Source organism: Oscarella lobularis, chromosome 2 (assembly GCF_947507565.1).
Source record: "Oscarella lobularis chromosome 2, ooOscLobu1.1, whole genome shotgun sequence".
Classification (NCBI taxonomy): domain Eukaryota; kingdom Metazoa; phylum Porifera; class Homoscleromorpha; order Homosclerophorida; family Oscarellidae; genus Oscarella; species Oscarella lobularis.
Genome location: NC_089176.1, coordinates 3686771 through 3708595, shown reverse-complemented (window position 1 = coordinate 3708595; position 21825 = coordinate 3686771). Strand labels below are relative to the sequence as shown.

General features: G+C 51.1%; 1 protein-coding gene across 1 annotated transcript; it reads left to right on the top strand.

Annotated features, from left to right (window-relative positions):
- Nucleotides 1-564: 564 nt before the first annotated feature.
- On the top strand, nucleotides 565-21731 carry LOC136200281 (uncharacterized). The gene is made up of 61 exons (XM_065990650.1): nucleotides 565-797; nucleotides 1080-1193; nucleotides 1262-1378; nucleotides 1423-2807; nucleotides 2861-2914; nucleotides 2965-3059; nucleotides 3111-3233; nucleotides 3286-3477; nucleotides 3532-3619; nucleotides 3674-3756; nucleotides 3816-3902; nucleotides 3953-4084; nucleotides 4143-4278; nucleotides 4343-4449; nucleotides 4499-4556; nucleotides 4605-4931; nucleotides 4983-5118; nucleotides 5172-5351; nucleotides 5402-5575; nucleotides 5625-5807; nucleotides 5857-6114; nucleotides 6165-7040; nucleotides 7091-7459; nucleotides 7511-7684; nucleotides 7740-7919; nucleotides 7972-8148; nucleotides 8204-8377; nucleotides 8430-8603; nucleotides 8655-9182; nucleotides 9234-10666; nucleotides 10711-10767; nucleotides 10817-10917; nucleotides 10971-11075; nucleotides 11126-11515; nucleotides 11574-11999; nucleotides 12047-12525; nucleotides 12575-12919; nucleotides 12969-13142; nucleotides 13193-14218; nucleotides 14265-14462; nucleotides 14523-14696; nucleotides 14748-14921; nucleotides 14970-15137; nucleotides 15187-15360; nucleotides 15408-15758; nucleotides 15815-15988; nucleotides 16039-16212; nucleotides 16263-16439; nucleotides 16486-16599; nucleotides 16660-18850; nucleotides 18906-19011; nucleotides 19064-19158; nucleotides 19207-19264; nucleotides 19320-19607; nucleotides 19655-19950; nucleotides 19999-20071; nucleotides 20126-20182; nucleotides 20233-20307; nucleotides 20352-20549; nucleotides 20603-20885; nucleotides 20934-21731. Exons 1-61 carry the CDS (start codon nucleotides 674-676, stop codon nucleotides 21002-21004), a joined length of 17010 nt encoding a protein of 5669 aa, XP_065846722.1. The 5' UTR covers nucleotides 565-673; the 3' UTR covers nucleotides 21005-21731.
- Nucleotides 21732-21825: the final 94 nt, after the last annotated feature.

Here is a 21825-nt window from a genome sequence, read left to right as displayed (position 1 = left end):
TCATGCCCGGAAGCTATCGAATCGGTTCCGGCGCCGGAAGCGCGTTGCCGCACTTTTCCCGAAATGCCGTCGGTAGTCGATTGAGTCGATCTGTGAGCGCCGGTGCCGTGACGCTTTCGTCGTGCGTACGATGTTCGATGCGAGCGTCGCATTCCCATGGCGGCGACATCGGGCAACGGTGGATGGGCGTCGGTCTTCCTAAAGTGGGTTTACATCCATTTATTTATGTATATTAATTAAGCGGTTCTATTTATAGACGGTGAGAGTTGGACTGTAATTGGTAATTAATAGAGGTCGAATTGCTGATGCCTTCTTTTTCTTCTTTAGTGTCACAACTGCGGTCATTGGCGCACTATAGATACGTTTCAGCACGGCTGGCAGCATCATCCGCATCAAGGCGCTCGACGTTCATGATTTGAGCTGCTTTTCTATTCTAGGGTTTCATATGCACGCGATTGGTCTGGCGTCACCGCAGGGATGGTACAGTACATGCATAATAAATAAGGACAATCGAATATGTAGCATGTGACTCATGCTCTCACGCTTTCACACACCTTGTAGTGGAACGTCCTGAGGTCACCCGGTCAAGTTGTCTCTCACAAGTCACGCTAGTTCTCATTCAAGTTCAGTTTCACCTCTAGCTGTCTCTTGACAGTTTAGACGTTGGGTAGATATGGTATTGGCAGTCAGTCACGTCGACTCGAAGTCACTGCTGAAAATTTCGCTGGTTTTGCTTTCTACTATTGGCTACTGTGGTAGTGCGACCGGTTCAACCGAACTCCCATCAACAATAGCACGTAAGTGTTTTTGAGCAAGGCAGAGGGTAGATACAGGAATAGACGAAGTCGGGCCCTTTAGTTCCGTGACCGAGTTAGGTGGATTCACAGGATACAGGCATAACCCAGAAGCCTAAAAAAGACATAGTTGGCAAATTATATAACTAAGCTTTGAGCGCGTTTATGATGCTAAAAATTAAAAATGCTAAGTACCGTAAACCTTAGTAGCCGGGACCTTGGGAATTTTGCTTAGCTGGCCCCCACGAAGCCACGACTCGCTTACGCCAACGTTTCGATGTTTAGCCGTGCCACCGTGCTTTTCGAATCCGTGTACCAACGGCGGAACATGCACGAATACGCTCTACGCGTTCACGTGCGAGTGTCCCGAGGGAATCACAGGAACCACTTGCGAATCAGGTAAGACGAAGGATAAAGAACATCCCTCCCGGCCACCGCAGTACCCCCAATGACCATTCTTCGCGTAGACATCGACGAATGCATCGCCAATCCGTGCGAAAACGGCGGATCGTGCGTAAACAGCATCGGAAGTTTCTCGTGTCAATGCGCGCCGGATTTCACGAACTCCCTTTGCGATTTACCACGTAAGTCGACAATTTTAATTAATTAATCTAATTAAAAATTTCAGTGTCACCCCATTGCTCCGCCCCGGCACTGCAAAACGATTGCACTGCCTTCAGGGAATGCATCGATGACGTCACGCATTGTGGACCCGATTCGCCGTCATCTCGCCTACTCAACGGCCTTTGCTCTCTCTCCCGCGATTCCGCATTTACCGCCTTCGAACGAGCTGCCACGGCGTCCATAGTCACGTGCCTGACGAACGTAATAACTCAAGTCGTCGACGACGTCTTCGAGCGACGTCGATCGAGCGACTCCTTCGACTCGGAATGCCAGTTAGTGGATCGGCTTGTCTTCAACGCCACGTCCACGTGCATCAATCCAAATCCAGCCGTTTTCTGCAATCTACCAATAACCACGTCCTCCTTTCCGTCTCGCTTCGTCGGCGTCATATCCGAAGTTCCCCTCTACGGCAATCGATTGCAAGAAGAAATGTTGGAATTTTTACGAGAGTGTCCAAGCAACGCGAGCGCGCGCGCCTTCGAGTCGCCCCTCGAACGATTCTTTTTGTGCGTTGCCGTGCACACGAGCGACAATTCGGCGTCATTTGTGGCGATAGAGAACCTGAAGAATTTTCTCAGAACCGTCCTAAATGGAAGCGATCCTCAAACTTTCTTTTTAGAGGGAGAACCGCTTTTCTTTCGCTGTTCTCGAACCATACTCGAAGGCTTTCCCACGTACGAATACGACTACGATTACGCGCCGGAAATTCGTTTCTACGAGCTCATCCTAGTCACCGGCCCGGAAGCGGCGAGCGCGGAAACAATATGCCGTCTCCATGGCAACGACGACACCGATTTCGGCAACGCGTCGCTCGCGTGCGCCGAGTGCGGAAACGGTCGACTCGAAATACCGGAAGAGGCGTGCGACGACGGGAATCGCGTCGACGGCGACGGTTGCTCGGCGACGTGTTCGATCGAGAGCGGTTTCGCGTGCGCGACGCCGTACGGCGTGCGATCGGCGTGCTTCGCGTCGGCGTGCGGCGACGGCGTTCGCGTGCCCGGCGAGGATTGCGATACGGGCGGCGCGGCGATCGGCGCGTGCGAGACGACGAATTGCACGTATATCGTCAGCGGTTTCGCGTGTCACGTCAACGAGCCGTTCAATCGGAGCGTCTGCGCTTTCTGCGGCGACGGCGTGCGCGAAACGGGCGAAGAGTGCGATAACGGGCCGACGATCGACGTCGATGGATGCGCGAATGATTGCACGGTGGCGCCGTTTTTCGAGTGTTTTGGAGCGCTGGGAGAGCGAAGCGATTGCGCGCGACGCACTATCGACTTCAATAGGAACGACCCGTCGACTCGCGACGGCGTCGTTTTTTATGACGTAGTCGGAGAAGAAGTCTATCTTGTCGATCCAGACGCTTTCGATGAGAGCGTTTTTTCAAGCGGGGTACTAGTAGTTACTGAAAGTCCTTTATATCTTAAGAGAGGGTCTTGTTTCAGAACTGGGGCGGGCTCGGTATTTTTTCTTCGGCGCCGTTAAATGACAGCGAAGCGGTACGTTGGCACAGCGTCTTTCCCTTCGACGAGTCTAGAATTTTACGTAGGTTTTTGTTGATTATCCTGGCGCTATACGCGATGGACGAATCGAAGGACCCGACAGTGAAAAGTTGTTCGGACGAAATGGAAGCCTTCTCTTTGGGTACGATCCACGACGGACGCGCTGCGACGCTATATGATTCTTTTCGCTTAGTTTCGGATCTGTCACCTTCAATACCTTCATCGAGTCGCTGAACGTAAGTGACGTCAATCTACGAAGCGTTCTCTTTGCGATCAAATACCGAAACGTCGATTCCAATCCAGGATTGAGTCCAACGTAAATCTTTTAAATAAAAGGAGGTGAATTTTTCACTTGCGCATTTTGGCAGGGTCATTTCGTTTCAAGTGTTCGATTCGCTCGGCGGAGTGGCGCCTACGGTGCGAGTCTCCGTCCAGTACGTCGGATCCAACAACGATCCGCCCGTCTTTTCACCCGTCGCGACTCTAAATTTCGTCGAAGATTCTCCTCCCACTGCGATTGGCCAGGGTAATTTGACTATCGTGGACCCAGATCACGACAGGTGATATTCTAGCCCATAAAAAGGGGTCCCCACACTTTTGACTCTTTTATGTAGTCATTTAATGGTGAATGCAACCGTTCAGTTGGTTCGATCTGGCGTTATCAGCCTATCTCTTGTACCCCCCGGTATTTCCGTACAACAGGTAGGTACAGGGACTACTGTTTCCACTGTAGACACGTTTATCTAATTTTCATAGAACGGACAGTCTATACTAATCGAAGGTCTCGCTCCTTTGTCGGTTTACGAATCCATTCTCAACAACGTGACATATTTCATTAGGTTTGACGTCACCAACGAACCATACAAACTTACAACCCCCGTCTTTTTTTTTCTTGTAGCGGAGATCTCTTTGAAGAGCAAGCGGAAGACAGACTGGCGACTTTCACGATAAGCGACGGACTCTTCATTTCCTCCACCGTCGCACGGTAACTGAGAACGAATTGAAATATTTTTTAGCTATTTTCCGTCACGCCAGGATAAATTTGATCGACTTGGCAAAAGCGCCTGTCTTCACCCCCACCTCAGGCTCTGTGTTCTATTTCGAAGGAAATTCAGCGGTTGGCATTGACGACGGAATAACCTTCTCCGACGACGGCACGTTGCTAAAGTGAGTTCCATAGACGCGTGCTCGCGACTACGAAAATCTTTGATCTTCGTACGTTTAGTTTGGCTGCGTCGCTCGTCGGCGAAAAAGGCGATCGATTGATATACTTTGGGGATATTGGCTTCTTGAGGGGCGAGCGAGGCGTTGAAGCTTTCGTTTCCTTCTTTGAAGTGGGCGATCAGTCGTTCTCCACTGCTGTACGTGCGTAGAAAGAAAAGGAGATGAAAAAGATATTGATTTTTTTTCTTGTTCGATGCTAAGACGTTTGCAAAGAGATCGTCACCGTCGTTTTTTCTTAATGAAGTTTTTCTCCAATTGGGCTTCGTCAATGTGCTCCAGTCGCCCGCCAATGTGACAAAAGCTACTAGGTATTTGTCCTACGCGTTTTCCTACACGCAACTTGACCTTATTTTTTAGGAATATCAGCGTCTCTATTACCGACGAAACAAACGAAACCTCAACAACCTTCATAGAGGTAAAACAAATTACTAAATAATTAAATGATCCGAATAAAAATAAATAGGTTTTCGTGATTCCTTTTGACGATCGACCGATATTTCACTTCAATACGTCCCTCGGTCCCACGTCGTACGGAACGGCGGGAGATCGCGAGCGAACCGTCGTCTACTTCGCCGGCGGCAGCCCCGTGGCACTTTTACCCGCCGACGTCGTTCTAAACGACGTCGACAGCACCACGACAACGCGTCTCATAATCGTTCTCAGTCCAGACTTGCAAGGAAACGTTCTGTCGTTTCAAGACATAGACCTTTCGACTCTGCCGCTCTCTGTTGAGATAAGGGGATCGACGGCGCTTTTCAGCGGCGAAGCTCCTCTCGAATTATACAGACAGGTGAATAAGAAACGCTGGTTTTTCCTTCGAAAATCGTTATCTTGTCCCTAGATCGCTTTAGCAGCGCGCTATTCCAGCGTTCTTCCCGTCGAAGGCCTCGTCAACGCTTTCGTTGATATAGGAGAAGGCAGTGCCGCCGCCTCTGGAGTCGTCGTCAGTATTTTCACGAATACAAGCGCCTGCGTCGGTAAAACGAATAGCCTGGGGATTCGTTCTGATCTAGATTCGTACGTGGATTAGAGTTGCCGTGTATTGAGCTTCCCGCGCCGTCGAATGGGGCTCGAATCGGCGGGAATTCTTCCTGCCGTCCGACGGCTTTTTTCTCGTGCGATCACTGCTATTCCATCGCGTCCGGCTCGGCGACGCGAACGTGTCTTCCGGAGACGGGACTATATACCGGCAATCAACCGACATGCGAATGTACACAAAAAAATTCAAATCAACGTTTCTTTATTTTTATTTAATTTTAGTTGATACGTGTCCGCCACTTGTAGCACCCGAAAATGGGCGGATTTCCGGAGACAACGTCGATTGCGATTCGATAGTGCAATTTTCGTGCGATCCATGCTATGGTCTAACTGGTTCCTCACTCCTTGAGTGCGAACCGGGCGGCGTTTGGTCGAACGTGCCGCCCACTTGCGAACGTACGATATTGATTTCGTCTAAAAATTGTTTCTTCTGATTTTTTCTTAGTTTTGGACTGCTTTGAATATTTCCCGCCGCCCAACGGCTTTGTTATCGGCAACGATACGACATGCGGTTCAGCGGTCGAAATTCGCTGTAATCCCGGTCACCTGTTGATCGGCGATCCTTTTTCGATTTGTACGGGCGGCGACTTGTTCTCGTTTTGGTGTAATCCGGACGTCGTTTGCAGCGGTAAGAAAAAAATAATTCCTCAACAGATATTTCGACTCTTTCTTTCAAGCCGTCGTCAATCTAACGATCTTCGTTCGCGACGCCGTGACAGGGAATTTAATCAGCTACCCAGAAATCGCTATCACCTCGCGGAATAGCTTCTCTACTTTCTCGTCTCCGAAAACGTACTTGGAACCGACTTTGGTTCCAAGCGGAGTCGTCGTCGTCGTCGTGCCAGCCGACGATCGAAGAAATTTATTCGTGCACGCGACAGCGCCACCGGACTACGCTCCGACGACCGTTTCCCACGCTCCTATATCGGGCGGAGGTGAGACGACTACTCTAGATAGACGATCACCTATTATTTTATTCATCTAGGACAATTTCTCGATGTCTATTTGCGACGCGTCTCTAATTTTCGTCCGAACGACTCTCGCGTCTTCGAAACGAACGACGGCGTTCGCGTGTCGCTTGGACGAGACGTCGATTCGTTGCGAGTCGTCGCCGTCGACGTGTCGACTTTTCTCGGCGGCATTCCGTCGCTCGCGACGCAAATCAGCTTGCCGGGAGCCGATTTTCCGACCTACGTCAATATCGAAATCGTCGCCCCCGCCGTCGGTCTCTTCGACGCAAACGCGACGTCGCTATCGACTCTCCTTCGTTCAAATCTCAAAGAAGAACGACACGAAAATTTCACGACAATCGAGATTCCGCTCGACGATTCGTCATTGCTGAACGAAGGCGAATCGATCGAAGCCTGGTGCTACGATTTTTTCGCAGGCAACTGGCGATCGAGCGGAGTCGGAATCGTCAATCGACGAAACGGAACTCTCGTTTTGACGCTCCCCGAAGTCGACGTGTTTACCTGGTGGATCGCCGCTCGTCGAATCGAGAACGAAACGTGCGCTTCGCTCTCGGCGTCGTTTCGCGACGGCGACGGCGCGTTGACTCCTCTCCGATTCGCTCTCGTCTCCGTCGACGGATTCTTCGACTTTGAACACTCGAGCGTTGTGACGTTTCACACGACGACGGATTCGACGGGAGAGGCGTGCTTTCGAATTCCCCTCGGCGCTCACGCGCACGTCCACGTCGATCTTCGAAGCGTCGGAATCGATGTGGAGATTCCGTTCGACTTTACGGGATTCGAAACGACGTTGCAGTGTCCCGATAGGTCTTTTGTGGCGATTGATCGCGACGGAGTTGACGTACGCGATCGAAGAGACGCTCATTCTTGTCAAGAGCTCTCGCTTCTCGGTACACTCGATTACAATTAATATTTTCACGTGTATTTATTCGTTTTTTAGTTGTTGACTGTGGCAGTCCGATCGTTCCGATTGGAGGCGCGGCGACAGCGTTTACGACTTTGTCTGTGTTCGGCGTTTACGAAGGGAATGCAACGGTCGATTTCGAGTGTGATTTTGGACGAAATCTCGTCGGTTCTTCGGTGGGAACGTGTCTAAGCAACGGCTCTTGGAGCGTTGCCTCTCCCGAGTGTTTACTTGTCGACTGTGGCGAACTCGTCGCGCCGGCGAATGGCGATCGCATCGGCGACTTGACGACGTTTGATTCCGTTGTCGAATTTCGATGCGACGACGGTTACGAGCTCGTCGGATCGTCGCAACGCCGATGCCAGGTAAACGGAACGTGGACGGGGACAGAAACGACGTGCAGACGTAAGGAGAAAACTCTCTCGTTTTTTATCGTTTTCTCATTCGTCTTTTTAGGCGTGAATTGCGGCGATCTTCAACGACCCAACAACGGGTCTCGACTAGGCGAAACGACGACGTTTCAGTCGACGATTCGCTTCGAATGCGATGCGGGTTTCGAAGTCATTGGTCAGGCGATTGCCGTGTGCCAAGTGAACGGCAACTGGAGCAGCATCACGCCGACATGCGAAGGTTTTTTTCATTCCTTTCGACATAATTCGTTTTAATTTTTTATCCGTCTACATAGTCGTCGATTGTCCGGGATTGCCGATTCCGGAAAACGGGACGAAAAGTGGATCGTCGGATTCGTCGTTTGGCGTCGCGATCGAATTCGCTTGCAACGAGTGTTATAGATTGGTGAATGGATCGGCGAATCGTACGTGTCAGCCAAACGGAAACTGGAGCGGTTTCCAACCAGAATGCGAACGTGAGGAATTTTTAAAAAAATACTATAGTGCCTATATTTCTCTTTCTTGTAGTTGTGACTTGCGAGGACCTTCCTGTTCCTGTGAACGGCCTTAGGATTGGTGACGACGATTCTACGTGCTCTTCCGTCGCCAAATTTTCATGCAACGAAGGCTACGTGTTGACCGGTTCAAGATACAGACTATGTCAGGAAAATGGAACGTGGAGTGGGACTCAGCCACAGTGCTCACGTAAATAACGCCCAAGGCGATTTTTCCCTATAGAAGTATTATCCTCTTTCCATAGCCGTCGACTGTGGGGATCTTGATAGTCCTCTAAACGGAGAAAAACTGGGAAACGAAACGACGTTTAATTCCACAATGGATTTCTTCTGCGACAATTGTTATCTCCTCGAGGGATCGTCGGAGAGAACTTGCTTGAGCAACGGCTCGTGGAGCGGCGATACAACGACGTGCAGACGTACGCCGAACCAACATACATAAACCCTATATTTATCCACTTCTCTTCTTAGTTATACACTGCGACGAGCTCCAATCTCCGACTAACGGTCATCGCTCCGGCAACGCGACTTTTTGCGACTCGACGATATCGTTTGAATGCGACTTCGGTTACGACCTTGTCGGCTCGGCATCGCGCACCTGTTTGACCAACGGCACGTGGTCCGGCTCAGAAACACTATGTCGAGGTAAGATTATTATATCTTGGGGGTCATTTCTTGTATTTTTATTTTCTCTAGCTATTGATTGCGGAAGTCTACCCGTGCCTCCAAATGGACAAAAGCAGACGATCGGCGGAACGCGTCTAGGCGGACGCACGTTCTTCACCTGCGACGACTGCTACGTCCTCGTCGGCTCGTCCGAACGAACGTGCCTCGCGGACGGAACGTGGAGCGGGTCAGACGACGTCGCTTGCACTCTCGTCCTGTGCGACGGTCTTCCTTTCCCCGCCAACGGTCGTCGCGTCGGCACGAATTGGACCTGTTCGGCGAGCGTCGAATTCGGCTGCGACGACGGCTACGTTCTCTCCGGCTCGTCGCGACGAACGTGCACGATCAACGGAACGTGGAGCGGCGACGAAGCGACCTGCAACGCTGTCGATTGCGGCGTTCTCGACGCGCCGTCGCGCGGAAGCGTCAGTTTTAGGACAACAACGTTCGGTTCAGTGACGTCTTTCTCGTGCTCGTCGTGCTGCGAGCTCAGCGGCGAGGTGAACAGCACGTGTCTGCTTAACGGGCAGTGGAGCGACGCTGAACCAATCTGTCAAGGTATGGAAAGCCTAAAGAAGAAATATCAGCCTTTCTTATTATATTTTTTAGAGGTTGATGCTTGTAGGTCGAGTCCTTGTCTAAACGGCGGCACTTGCGTCGACACGTTTCGCGGATTTGACTGTTTTTGTCCGCTCAATTTCACCGGGAAACGATGCGAAATTGCGTCGCCGTTTGGCGTCTGTGGCGTCGAGCAATGCGACGCGTTTCTATCGCAGGCCGTAGCGTCGTTCGAGTGCGGCCCCGACTCCTATCTCGAGACGTTTGCAACGCGACTCTGCTCGATTTCGTCCGCTCGCAACTTGACGTTTCGCGCTCTCCACTGGAGTCGAACAGCGTGGCGATGTCTCGTTCGAACGACCGTTAGCGTCGTCGATTCGATCTACGGTTCGCGCACCGAAACGCCGTTTTCCTTCGAATGCCAAAAAGTCGATCGTCTACTCTACGCCGCTCACTCCGCCTGCCTCGCCGCCGATCTATGCGCAACGCCATTCGCCGCGTCGGACGCCGAAGTCGTCGTCGACTGGCTCCACGGACTAACGTCGTATCGCGATCGAGCCGTCGCGCAGATGCTCGAGCTCGCGCGCTCGTGCAACGACACCGAATCGACGGCGGAATTACGTGGAAGACTCGAGAACGCCGGCTTCGTTCTCTGTCTCGTCGTCACCGCCGTCAACGAGAGCGACGTGCTCAACGCGACGGCACAATTTCAGCGACTTTTACGAGAAACGAGAGGCATCGAAACATTCGTCGTTCCGGACGAAACAGGTCAGTGTTCTTTTCTCGCCAGAAGAAGAAGAAAACGAGAGGCATTCGACGTGTTCTCCGTCGCTCTACTAAGCAACGGAACGAATGCGACGAACAGCGAAACGATTTGCGACGGTTCGGTGAACGGCACCGCCGTTCCCGGCGTCGAACTCGTATGCCCCGTCTGCGGCGACGCGCGACTCGAAATACCGAGCGAAGAATGCGACGACGGCAACGTCGTCGACGGCGACGGCTGCACGTCGTCGTGCGAAATCGAAGCGGGGTTCTCGTGTAGCGTCGAAGTCGACGCGCAAAGCGTTTGCGCGAATCGTACGTGCGGCGACGGCGTTCGAGTTCTCGGTGAAGAATGCGATACGGGCGGCGGACCAGGCTGCGATCCTATTAACTGCACGATTGTGATTGAGTGCGCGGTTAATCCGCCGCTCGGACGAAGCGAGTGCACGCTCTGCGGCAACGGGGTCGTCGACGACGGCGAGGCGTGCGATAACGGGCCGAGCGAGATAATCGACGGCTGCAGTGACGCGTGCACGGTTGACGTGGCGTTTGATTGCGACGTCGCGCGCGTCGGCGAGACGAGCGTTTGCGAGCACGTCGAGATCGATTTTAACGTCGCCGATAATACGACGTTGAATAACGAAGTGATTTACGCCGTCAGCGACGACGTCGTGTTTCTCGGCGAGCCGGGAAATGTTGACGGGAGCGAGTACGGAAACGAGGTAAGGGTTTTCGTCTTTGGAATCAAAGTTTAACTCGTCTTTAGGAATGGCGCAATGTCACAGCTGAATATTTTGGATTTGAAGATAATATTGATATAGAGGTAGTTTTGCTTTGATATTTCTCTCGTTTGCTTAGATTTCTTGTTTCAGGATCCGAGTTTTTTGGGCGCTGCAGCCCAGGCTGCCTTGGTCCGAATACCCGACTTCGTAGATGTACTTAGAGAGGTTAACGCTGAGACTACACGCACGACGTAAGTCCAACTAGCTATGCGATTAACTATAACATTCACGTAATTCTACTAAGCATGTCATTCGTGAGAATTCCGGGCAGAGAAGCGAATCTAACGGTGCTACTCCAAGCATTGTCTTTCCGACATAGCAACGTAACAGAGCCGTCGTTTAAAGATAGGCAAGCGTATAAATAAATTGATGCAGAGGAGTTTCTAATATTTATTCTAGATTTGCTCTGGTAACCGTGTATGACAACAATGGCTTGTCGTCAACGCCAGTCAATATCTCGCTTCGCTACGTCGGAGAAAACGAGCATCCACCTAATCTGCGCATAGATAAAAACGTCGTGGTATTCGTCGAAGGTCGAACGTCGCCGATTTTGGTCACGCAAAATTCTTTGACGCTGAACGACAGCGATAACGATTTCTACCAAATCGAATCTGCCGTGGTTCGCTTTGTCACACCGAAGTCATCCGACGAATTTCTCAGTATTACAACCTCGTCTTTGCGCTCTCTTCGTATCTCCGTTGCAGACAACGGATCCGAGCTAAGAATAAACAGTAGCGGCGGCACCGACGACTACGCCGCTCTTCTCAACAACATCACATACTTCAATAGGCAAGTCTCTCTATTTTTCACGACATAGAACGCAGTAGATACTACGTTCTCCTCTTAGTCGTTTCCAGTTTTCCTTCGTTTCGCCCGACACCGTCATCTCGTTTTCGGTTTTCGACGGCGTATTTTCAACAACAGCTAACCTAACCGTTCGACTCCGAGCCGTGAACGCGCTGCCCGTCTTGCTCGCCAACGGCTCCCCGTCACCCGCTAGAGCGACGTATCACGAGACGAATCGATCGGCAATTATCCTCGGTCGCGTACAAGTCTCCGACGTCGATCACACCGTATTCCAAAGCGCTTCGATTTGGCTAAGAAATCCGCAACCGGGAGACGAGATTGGCGCTTTGAATTTCGCCGCCGGATTTCTTCGAACTGACGCAACGAACTTTACTCTCGTTGGCCCCGGCAACGCGTCCGATTTCGAATTTTCTGTTACGTTCGTAAACCTTCTTCCGGCTCCCGCGAATCTCTCGTCAACTGACAGGTAATAAAATAAAATAATTAATTTATTAAATCATTGATTTTCTCTAGGCACATCGAAGTCGTCATTCGCGACGAATTCAACGCCAGTCGACCTTTTCTTTTCATCGTTTCCGTCGTCTCCTTCAACGATCCGCCCCAAATCATTTTTGACGTCACCAACGTGACGTACACAATCAACGCGCCTCCGATCGCCTTATTTCCGTCGGACATCAATCTCGTCGACGTCGACAGCGCGACGTTATCCGAAATCAAAATTTCGTTTGAAAAATCTCGATTTGGTGACGTCATCAACGCGGGCGACTTCGAATCGGCCGGCATTGTGACGGAGCGACTCGACGACGGAAGCCTACGTCTGACGGGAATTTCTACGACGGCGAATTATTTATTGGCTATCAAATCGCTCGCCTATTCGACGTCTATCGCACTATCGGGATACTCGATCGTCGACGTGGCGGCTACGGATTCCGACGGTGCCGTCAGCGATGCAGTTCGCATTTTTATTCAGACCAACACTACAGGCTGTTTTCGTGAGTTTCTCTCCCCCTTTTTATATATAATCAATAATCTTCTCTTTAGCTTTGTCCTGCGATCTTCTCCCGGATTTTGTCAACGGTGCGGTGGACGGCGGCGAGTCGACGTGCAGCGCTACGGCTTTCTTTTCGTGTTCTCCCTGCTTTGAACTCGTCGGACCGTCAAATGCAACGTGCTCGGAGAGCGGAAACTGGACGACGTTTCCAACTTGTCAACAGAAATTCTGCGAGCGTTTGCTTCCGCCTCGAAACGGCCGAGTGAACGAGAGCGGTTTGGAGTGCGGTTCGTCGACGACATACGTCTGCGATTCGTGCTATGAACTCGTCGGAAATTCGACGAGAACGTGTCTGCCGGACGGAACGTGGAGCGGAGCGGTACCCACCTGTGAACGTAAGTATAAATAAATAAAATATAGTATTTATTCTATTATTTCTTATAGTTCTTTCGTGTGGTTTTCTTCCCGTTCCCGATAACGCCGTGCAGTCGGGAAACGGGACGCTGTGCGAGGACGTCGTTCAGTATTCGTGCGAAGCCGGATTCGCTCTCGTCGGTTCTCCGAGCCGAACTTGTTTTCCCGACGCGTCTTGGTGCGGAAACGCGCCCGTTTGTCAGGGTAAGTGAACGCGAAAATAAATCTTAATCAATTACATGTCTGTTTTATAGGAGTTGCTAATTTGACTATAACTTCTATCGATTTTGACACTAAAACCTCATTGGTCGTTGACAGAATTCGACTTTTTACAGTGGAGGAGAACTCGACTACAGCGCTATACAGGGACTTGACACGCCTCATCGAACCCGTCGTAATTGTCTCCGTTCCCCTGGGCCGTCGCTACATCGTCGTCGTCGAAAAGAACGAATATTCGACGTCATCAAAATCGCTATTCATCGAACACAATTCTCAAAGAAATTATTTATCCATAATCGTTCGTCGTCAAAACGTCCTAGACGGCGTCGCATCTCCGTCAGGAAACGTGTCGTTCACCACCGCCGGTCGCGAAACCCTTCGTCGTCTCGTCTTCGTTCCAGCGTCTCTTCCTTCGAGCGTCGTCACGGCGCGAGTGACGACAGTATCGTCGTCCCTCGAAGGCGTTCCTCAATTATACGGCCGTCTCGTCGACGGTCGTAGCGTCTATCTCGATCTTCTCGCCGCCGTCGACGTCGACGTCTTCGTCAACGACTCGCGCGGACAAATCCACTTCGATTTGGAAATCGATTGCGATTCTTTTCGCGATTCGCCGTCTGTTTTTCGCTACGATTCGACGAGCGGTTTCTGGCGGCAAGTCGACGATCGCGCGATCGTGTCGTCGTCGTGTGTTTGGTCGTACGACACCGCCGATTCCGGCGGCTGGTGGGCGATCGCTTTCGCTTGGCGAGAACGATCGTGCGTCGTCGTTTCGGCGACGACGGCGAACGCGAGCGGAATTGTCGGTCCGCCGACGACGGGCGTCGTGGCGAAAGTCAACGGCGTCGATTTCGGGTTCTCCGCTTTGGAAGCGTTTGACGACGAAGGAACGGTTTGCGTGGAAGTGAGACTTGGAAGGGAAGCGACTATGGAGTTTATTGATAACGGCGGAAGCGTTCGTTTGCCGATCGTCGCATCCAATGTCTCTAGTTCGTGTATCGGTAAAAATCGATGGGTTTCAAGGGAAAATTCAGTCGGAAATTGTACCATTGAAGACGTTCTTGGTAAGACAAATATCCTTATAACTCTTTTCTTTATTTTTATTTCTAGTTGTTACGTGTGAACCTTTGTTCGATCCTTTAAACGGACGTCGTCTTGGCGATGTGAGAACGTCGCTGATGAGTTCCACGTCGACAATTCTCGCCGTCACCCAATTCCTTTGCGATCCCGGCCACGTTCTCGTCGGCTCACGCGTGCGAACGTGCCTACTAAACGGCTCCTGGAATGGCACGCAGCCGACATGCAAACGTAAAATAAAGAAAGAAAAAAATTCATAATAAAAATAAAAATATCTTTTTTTTGACGCAGTCGTTGACTGTGGTCCCCTGGCGAATATAAGCAACGGAATCGCTGTTTCTCAAGCGACGACAGTCGGATTCACTGCGGAGATTATCTGCGACGAAGGCTACCGCGTGAACGGCTCGTCGACGCGAGAATGCCAGGAAGACGGCACCTACAATGGAACCGAACCGACTTGTCTAAGTACGACTCATTAATCTCATAATAAATTTTAATATATTTTATGATGTGTAGTTGTCGATTGCGGCTCTCTTCCCGCTCCCGAAAACGGCTTTGCGTTGGGAAACGAGACCGTTTTCGGCTCCGAAATCAATTTCGATTGCGACATCGGTTACGAGATGGAAGGCCCGTCGAGACGAATTTGTCAGGCGAACGGTCTTTGGAGTGGCGATCAGCCTTTTTGTGGAAGTAGGCACGTCGTATTTAAAATATTATTTGTGCATTTTTGTGGCAAAGGTATCTCGTGCGACGGCTTGCCGGCGCCGCGCTTCGGAACGAAATTCGGAAAAAGAGACGGTCTTATCTTGGAATTCGACTGCGACGCCTGTTATCGTCTAAACGGTTCGGAGTCGAGACGATGTATAAGCGGAGCGGAGTGGACGGGAACCGACACCCAATGCTTGCGTAAAAACTATTTTATTATTAAATAATTTCTATTTTTCTTTGCTTTTAGTGGTCGATTGTGGTCCGCTATTACCGCCGCCGAACGGCACGATTTCTCTAAACGACACCACGTGTCCTTCGGAGGCTTATTTTGCCTGTCTTCCCGGTCACTTACTTCTCGGTTCCCCGAATCGAACGTGCCTCTCCTCCGGCCTCTGGAGCGGCAATAAAACGTCCTGTGAATGTAAGAGAAGATTGATCCTCCGGCTTCGTTATGTATTCTCGTAATAGTTATTGATTGCGGTTCTCTGCCGCCGCCGTCCAACGGACGTCTCTACGGTAACAGCACATTTCTCGACGCCGTCATCGATTTCGAATGCGACGTTTGCTATCGCCTCGACGGACCCCAGTGGCGCGTTTGCAACGAGAGCGGCGTCTGGAGCGGCATACAGCCGTCGTGCAACATTATTGACTGTGGATCTCCGGAGAGCGGTATCGAAAACGGCGGCTTCGTTTTCAACGTGACCACGTGCGGATCATCGATTCCATTCTTTTGCGACGACGGTTACGTGCTTCGAGGATCCGACGAGCGAACGTGTCTTCCGGACGGAAATTGGAACGGCACCAACCCCACGTGTGCAGGTGAGAAAGAAAAAAAACGGAAGAAAGGGAAAAACTAAAATATTTCTTCGTTAAAGTTGTTATATGCGAAAGTTTGCCCGTTCCATTAAACGGGCAGAAAATCGACGATGACCCTTTATTCGGAAACATAACTCACTTTGTCTGTGACTCTTGCTTTCGGCTCGTCGGCTCAGCCGATCGCCAGTGTCTCTCCAACGGCCAGTACAGCGGAGTGCAGCCTATTTGCGAACGTAAGAAATAAATAAATTTCATTAAATACGTAAATCGTATTTTATAATAGCTATTCAATGTGACGAATTACCGCATCCCTTAAATGGAACGCGACTTGGTCGCTATCGCTCGTGCGAATCGTCTGTCGAATTTGCCTGCGATCCGGGCTATCTTCTTCTCGGATCGTCTCGTCGTACGTGTCAGCCGAATCAAACGTGGTCGGGAGACGACACCGTTTGCGAACGTAAGAAATAAATATTTAAAAAAAATTCGTTTAAAATATTATTTATCCAGCTGTGGACTGCGGCGATCTTCCAACTCCTCGTCTTGGCCGTCGCGACGGCAATGCGACGGCATTCGGTTCCGTGATGACGTTTCGCTGCGATCCCTGCTGCGAAATAATCGGCGGCGCCGAGCAGCGAATCTGTCAGGAAAACGGCACGTGGAGCGGCGAACAACCCACTTGCACAGGTACGCAAATTAAATAGAGTCGCTCTAGTTTAAAATATTTTCAAAGCTATCGATGCTTGCCGTCAAAATCCTTGCCTTAACGGCGGCACTTGCCGAGACGAAGCTGTTGGCTTCACCTGCTTCTGCCCGGACAACTTCGAAGGCGAAAAATGCGAAATTCGTATGAAAACATCGCTTTGAACCAACCCGACGTTTTTGTAAATGTTTTCTCGCGTCTTAGCGCTTTCTGCGGGAGTCTGCCGCATGCCCGAATGCCTGCGTTTCATCTCCTTAGCGGAGAAAGGCTTCGAATGCAGTTCGTCCTACGTCTCGACCTTCCTCAAACCCTTTTGCCTCCTCTCCGTCAACGCAAGCGTTCAGCCCGACGTCATTCGCTGGGCTCGTCGAGTTTGGCCCTGTCTCGTCGCCAACGTCGTCCAAGAAATCGAAACGACGTACGGAAATCGTTTCTCGCGTCCCACGGAGTCTGAATGCCAAGCGGTGGATCGACGAAACTTCGCGACTCACTCCTGTTTCGTCGATCGTCTATGCGAAACTCCGTTCACTCGCGCCGACGCCCGCGTCGTCGTCGACGTTCTCAACGCGTCGCCGTTCTATCGCGATCGAAACGTCGAGGAACTCCTCCGAGTTCTCGCGCTCTGCCCGTCGTCGTCGTCGCCGGCACAAACGCTCCAATCCGTTCTCCGCGAAGAAGGCTACGTCATCTGCGTCGCTCTTCCGCCGAGTCAAAATTCGTCGGCGGCGATCGTCGCGAGCGTTCGCGCCGCTCTTTCGGCGGACGTTCGCGAAATCGACGACACGTCCGCGTGCGAAGCGACGGCACAACGACGACGACGACGAAACGTCCCCAACATCGTCGCTCTTCGCGTCAACGGCACGAACGCGACGAGCGCCGAACGCCTGTGCGGCGCCGACAACGGAACAGTAGTCGATATTATTTGCCCGTCGTGCGGCGACGGCGTTTTCGAAATGCCGTCGGAAGCGTGCGACGACGGAAACGTCGTCGACGGCGACGGCTGCTCGTCGTCGTGCGAAATCGAGAGCGAGTTCGATTGCGATACGACGCCGCAGACGACGAGCGTTTGTTATAATCGTACGTGCGGCGACGGAATTCGCGTCGCCGGCGAAGACTGCGATACGGGCGACAACGGCGACGAGATCGAGTGCATTGAATCGAATTGTCAAATCGTCGCCAATTTTTTCGCCTGTTCGACCAACGAGCCGTACGAAACGAGTTCGTGTTCGACGCTTCTGTGCGGCAACGGCGTCGTCGACATCGACGAGGAGTGCGATAACGGATTGAGCGCCGTTCCGGACGGGTGCGACGACGACGCGTGTCGCGTCTCGGCGTCGTACGAGTGCTTTGGTTCGATTGGTGACGTCGGAACGTGTCGGCGTTCGGGAATCGATTTCGCTTCGTCGACGAACGAAACTCGCAATGGATCGATCGTCTATTTCCGAGCCGACGACGTCGTCTTTTTCGTTGCGCCGACGCAACTCGACGCTTCCTCGTTCAACGATACGGATTGGCTCGTCGTCACGGCGACGTTGAGCGGCGAAAACGATCGTCTACGCGAGCGACTCGATTTGTCTCTCGACGCCGCCGTTCTGCAAGGCCGGTTAAACGTAACGGAGAGAAATCTCGTTGCGACGCGAACTCTCAAGCAGGAAATATTCGTTTCCAATGGAGACGATCAGCTGATTGTGCGACGGGTATCTTCGACGGATTCGTTGAGTTTGCGACTCGTTCTTCTAGCGCTAAGTTATACCCACAGTGGATCGCCTGACGACAGTCCTAGGCTCGTATCGATCGTCGTCACCGATGTCTACGACGTCGAGTCCGTGCCGAGCTCAATCGCTCTACGTTTCGTCGGAATTAACGAAAATGCTCCCGTTTTAGTCGTATCGAATTCGACTGTGCGATTCGTCGAAGGGTCTGCGAGTCCTGTGAGCGTTAGTCAAGGCTCTCTTCGTCTCTCTGACGCCGACAACAATTTTTATCCTATAAAGTCTGCTCTCGTGCGAATTGTCGACAAGCGTTTTGGCGAACGTCTTGGCGTTTCGATGAATTTTTCTAATGGACTCTCCTCAAACGTTTCTGATGATTCAATCCGATTTTACGGCGACGCTTCCGTTGAGGTATACGAAGAGGCGTTGAATCGAGTCACCTATTTTAATCGAAATCCTCAAATATCGTCGTTGCATCCATCGACGGTATTATTTGAAGTTTTCGACGGGCAATTTACGAGCAGCGCTTCTGTTACGGTTGAACTGCAAGGGCCCAATTCGAGACCTTCAGTCACTTTTAACGGAGAATTAACATCGTCGATTAATTTCACCGAAGGTGGACCGCCCGTAGGAGTACCGTTACCCGTCGCTATTTCCGACCCAGACCACGAAACATTGACAAGGTATATATCTAAATTACACTCAGGGGACTTTATTTTTCGAATCTCTACTTTATAGTGGTCTTGTGTCGCTGCTAAACGGAGAACCAGGCGACCGACTTACTGTGAATACAAGCTTTTCGTCCGGCGCAGTGACCGTAGAAAACAACGGCTTTTTATCAGTGGTACGTACCACAGGTTTATCAGGACAAGTCTCACGCGTTTTGGGGCTCACAGGTTATAAGAGGACGAGCGAGTCTCGGCTATTATAGCCAAATTCTGTCGTCAATTCAGTTCAGTAATTCCCTCCTCAATATCACGTCTTCACCGAGGTACAAATTCCCGCTGAATTTTCATCAAGATCGATCGCATTTTCTTAGGCTAATCCGCGTGACCGTTCAAGACGGAGCGAATGCTAGTATACCGGCACAAATCGAGGTTCCTTTTACATCTCCTTACCTTCTTTCCTAAACGCGATAGCCACTTCTCCCAGATTCACGTCACTTCTCGAAACGATCGACCCCTCCTTCAAACATCCACGCCCAATGTGACCTTCATCGATGACGGCACACCCGTTCGCCTTTTCGACTCGTCGTCCACGCGGCTCGACGACGTCGACTCGGACGTCGCTTCGAGGGCGACCGTAACCATCGTTCGTCAGCGTAACGGCGACACACTTCAGATCGACGTCTCATTAGCCCACTCTCTTGGAATCAACGCAACGATATCGTCGTCGTTATTAATCCTCACCGGACCGGCACCAATGGATGATTATTTACAAGTAAGCTCGTAGGGAAAACCGCGAAACGTTCTCACGCACTATACAAGGTTTTATTCACCGTCCGTTATTTGAATATTCGCCGGGATTTGACCGGGTCTCGAACGTCTATCGTTTCCGTAATTGTCGTCGATTCGATGGGTGCCGTCAGCGATCCGCTGTCGATTCACCTCACGGCGCTTGCCGATGGGCCTCGACTCGATTTCGGTGCCGGCGTCGGCGTGCCGGACTCCGTCGTGTTCGTCGAGGATCGTCCGACGGGAATTCACGTCGTCAGTTCGCCGCATCGCGTTCGAATAGTCGATCCGAACGGCGACGGCGTGAAGGAATGCACCGTGACGCTAAAGTAGGAGTCCAATCGTTTTTTCTTGATATAATTAATTGCGTATCCCAGAGCCGATGATCCGGACCTGTTAGACGACAACGAATACGTTTATACTTTTCATCGACCGCCTTTGGGACTCGAGGTACAGTGACCGTTTCTTTTTGAACCAAAACAGGACACAGTGTCTACGTTTTAGCTTCTTTTTGATTCACTTGGAAAATCTCTAACGCTTCGGGGAGCCGCGCCCCTTCAGGTAACGGCAAACACGTCAAAACTGTATCAATTTTCAACTACTTTCTCTAGGTCTACGAAGAAGCCTTGGAACGCATCTTCTACGTCAACACGGCAGACGAACCGCGAATCTTTGATAGTCGCAAGGTATTTTATCCCCGCTCTAAAACCCCTAATAATTATAAATATAGATTATTGTCGAATTGACGCCCAATGTATCTTCGTCCGAATCTTTGGTCGCCGGCACCATTCACGTCACAATCAAAACTGTCAATGATCACGCGCCGACGTTTTCCTTTGGGCTGTCGCCGCCGAGTTGCGTATCGCCGTTTCGTGTCGCTTCAAGAAGCCGGCGAGAACAAAAGGAAATCTCCACCGAACTTCTAAAGGTTAGTTTGTATTTATTACTGAATGATGGAACTATATAATCTGGGATTATCAGTCTCGAGTTCGTGTAATTGAACTCGTTTTGGAGTCGAAAGAGGGTGCCGGGAAGTTTGGCGCAGGATCGATGCTCTATGTTCGCTTTTTTGACGCCACAAAGGAGCCTCGTCTGATGGGTCGGCGTCGTCTCGATCGAGCTCTTGCCGTTGTTAGTCCGGCTGAAATCGGTCGGTTGGAGACGATTGCCGAGTGGCTTGACGATCGGACGTTGGCGGTGGTTTTTCCGAGAGTCGAAAGTGAAATTGCGGTACGAGGAAGTGTGGTAGTAAAGTTCTACGAAGGTACAGGCTATATGGAATAGAAAAATTGTCAATAGTTTGTGCTAACAGATGGATATGTGACGAAAGCGTGCAAACGCGGAATCTGTGATGAGATGGCAGCGGCATCAACACTATCATAGAGAACTTAAAGAAAGGCAATTTTTCTGAGAAGGATGTATATAGAGGAAGGTATAGATTAGGTTCTATCACGTGACCTTAGTGCTTCCTTGGTCGAATCAATGAGCGTTTATCGACGAATGGAGCGTCTCTCGCTTTTGGATAGAGGCTAGGAGAAGTTAGATTGCATGCTTTTAGGCTGAGGTATTGTCGAGGAGCGCTAGCAATCGTTGCGAGCGCTTTTCGACGATTATTTCGCTCCCAAGTTTGCGGGTAGGCCGAGTTCTGAACGAATTCTCGGAAGAAAACGATTGCCGAGTGTGCTGTAACCTAGAACAATCGCAGCGGGCAGCGCAAATGCACAAGAACGGTTGCGGGGCTCCCTCGAAGGTGTCGAAGCACGCGCCTTGCAAGTCAGGCACCGTCGATCGTCATCCTCAGCAAACTATATAGGTAAAGGAAAGGACATTTATTCTTCTTTTGTTTTTCTAGCCAGATGATATAATGGACAATCGGACGAGGCAGATGAAGAGCTTTCCGATGTCGCCATTCACCTCCGGGCCCCGAGGTGACTAAATAAAACCGGCCCAACTCGAGCCAGAGAGGTTAAACGCGGCGCAAACGCAGGGGATTCAATCCCCCTACTCCAGTGGCACGAGTGATAACCTGCCACCCCACTTGGGCAAGACGCGGTGGGTGACAATAGCGGTCCACCTGTGCCTTGGTATATAAAGGCACCCCCGGGACAGATGGGTCGCTGTCTCCCCGAAATGGGGGCCTGGGTGAAGGGCCCTCCCATTGAAAGACGCCGGGAGGACGCTCGTTTTTCTTTTGCGATACTTCC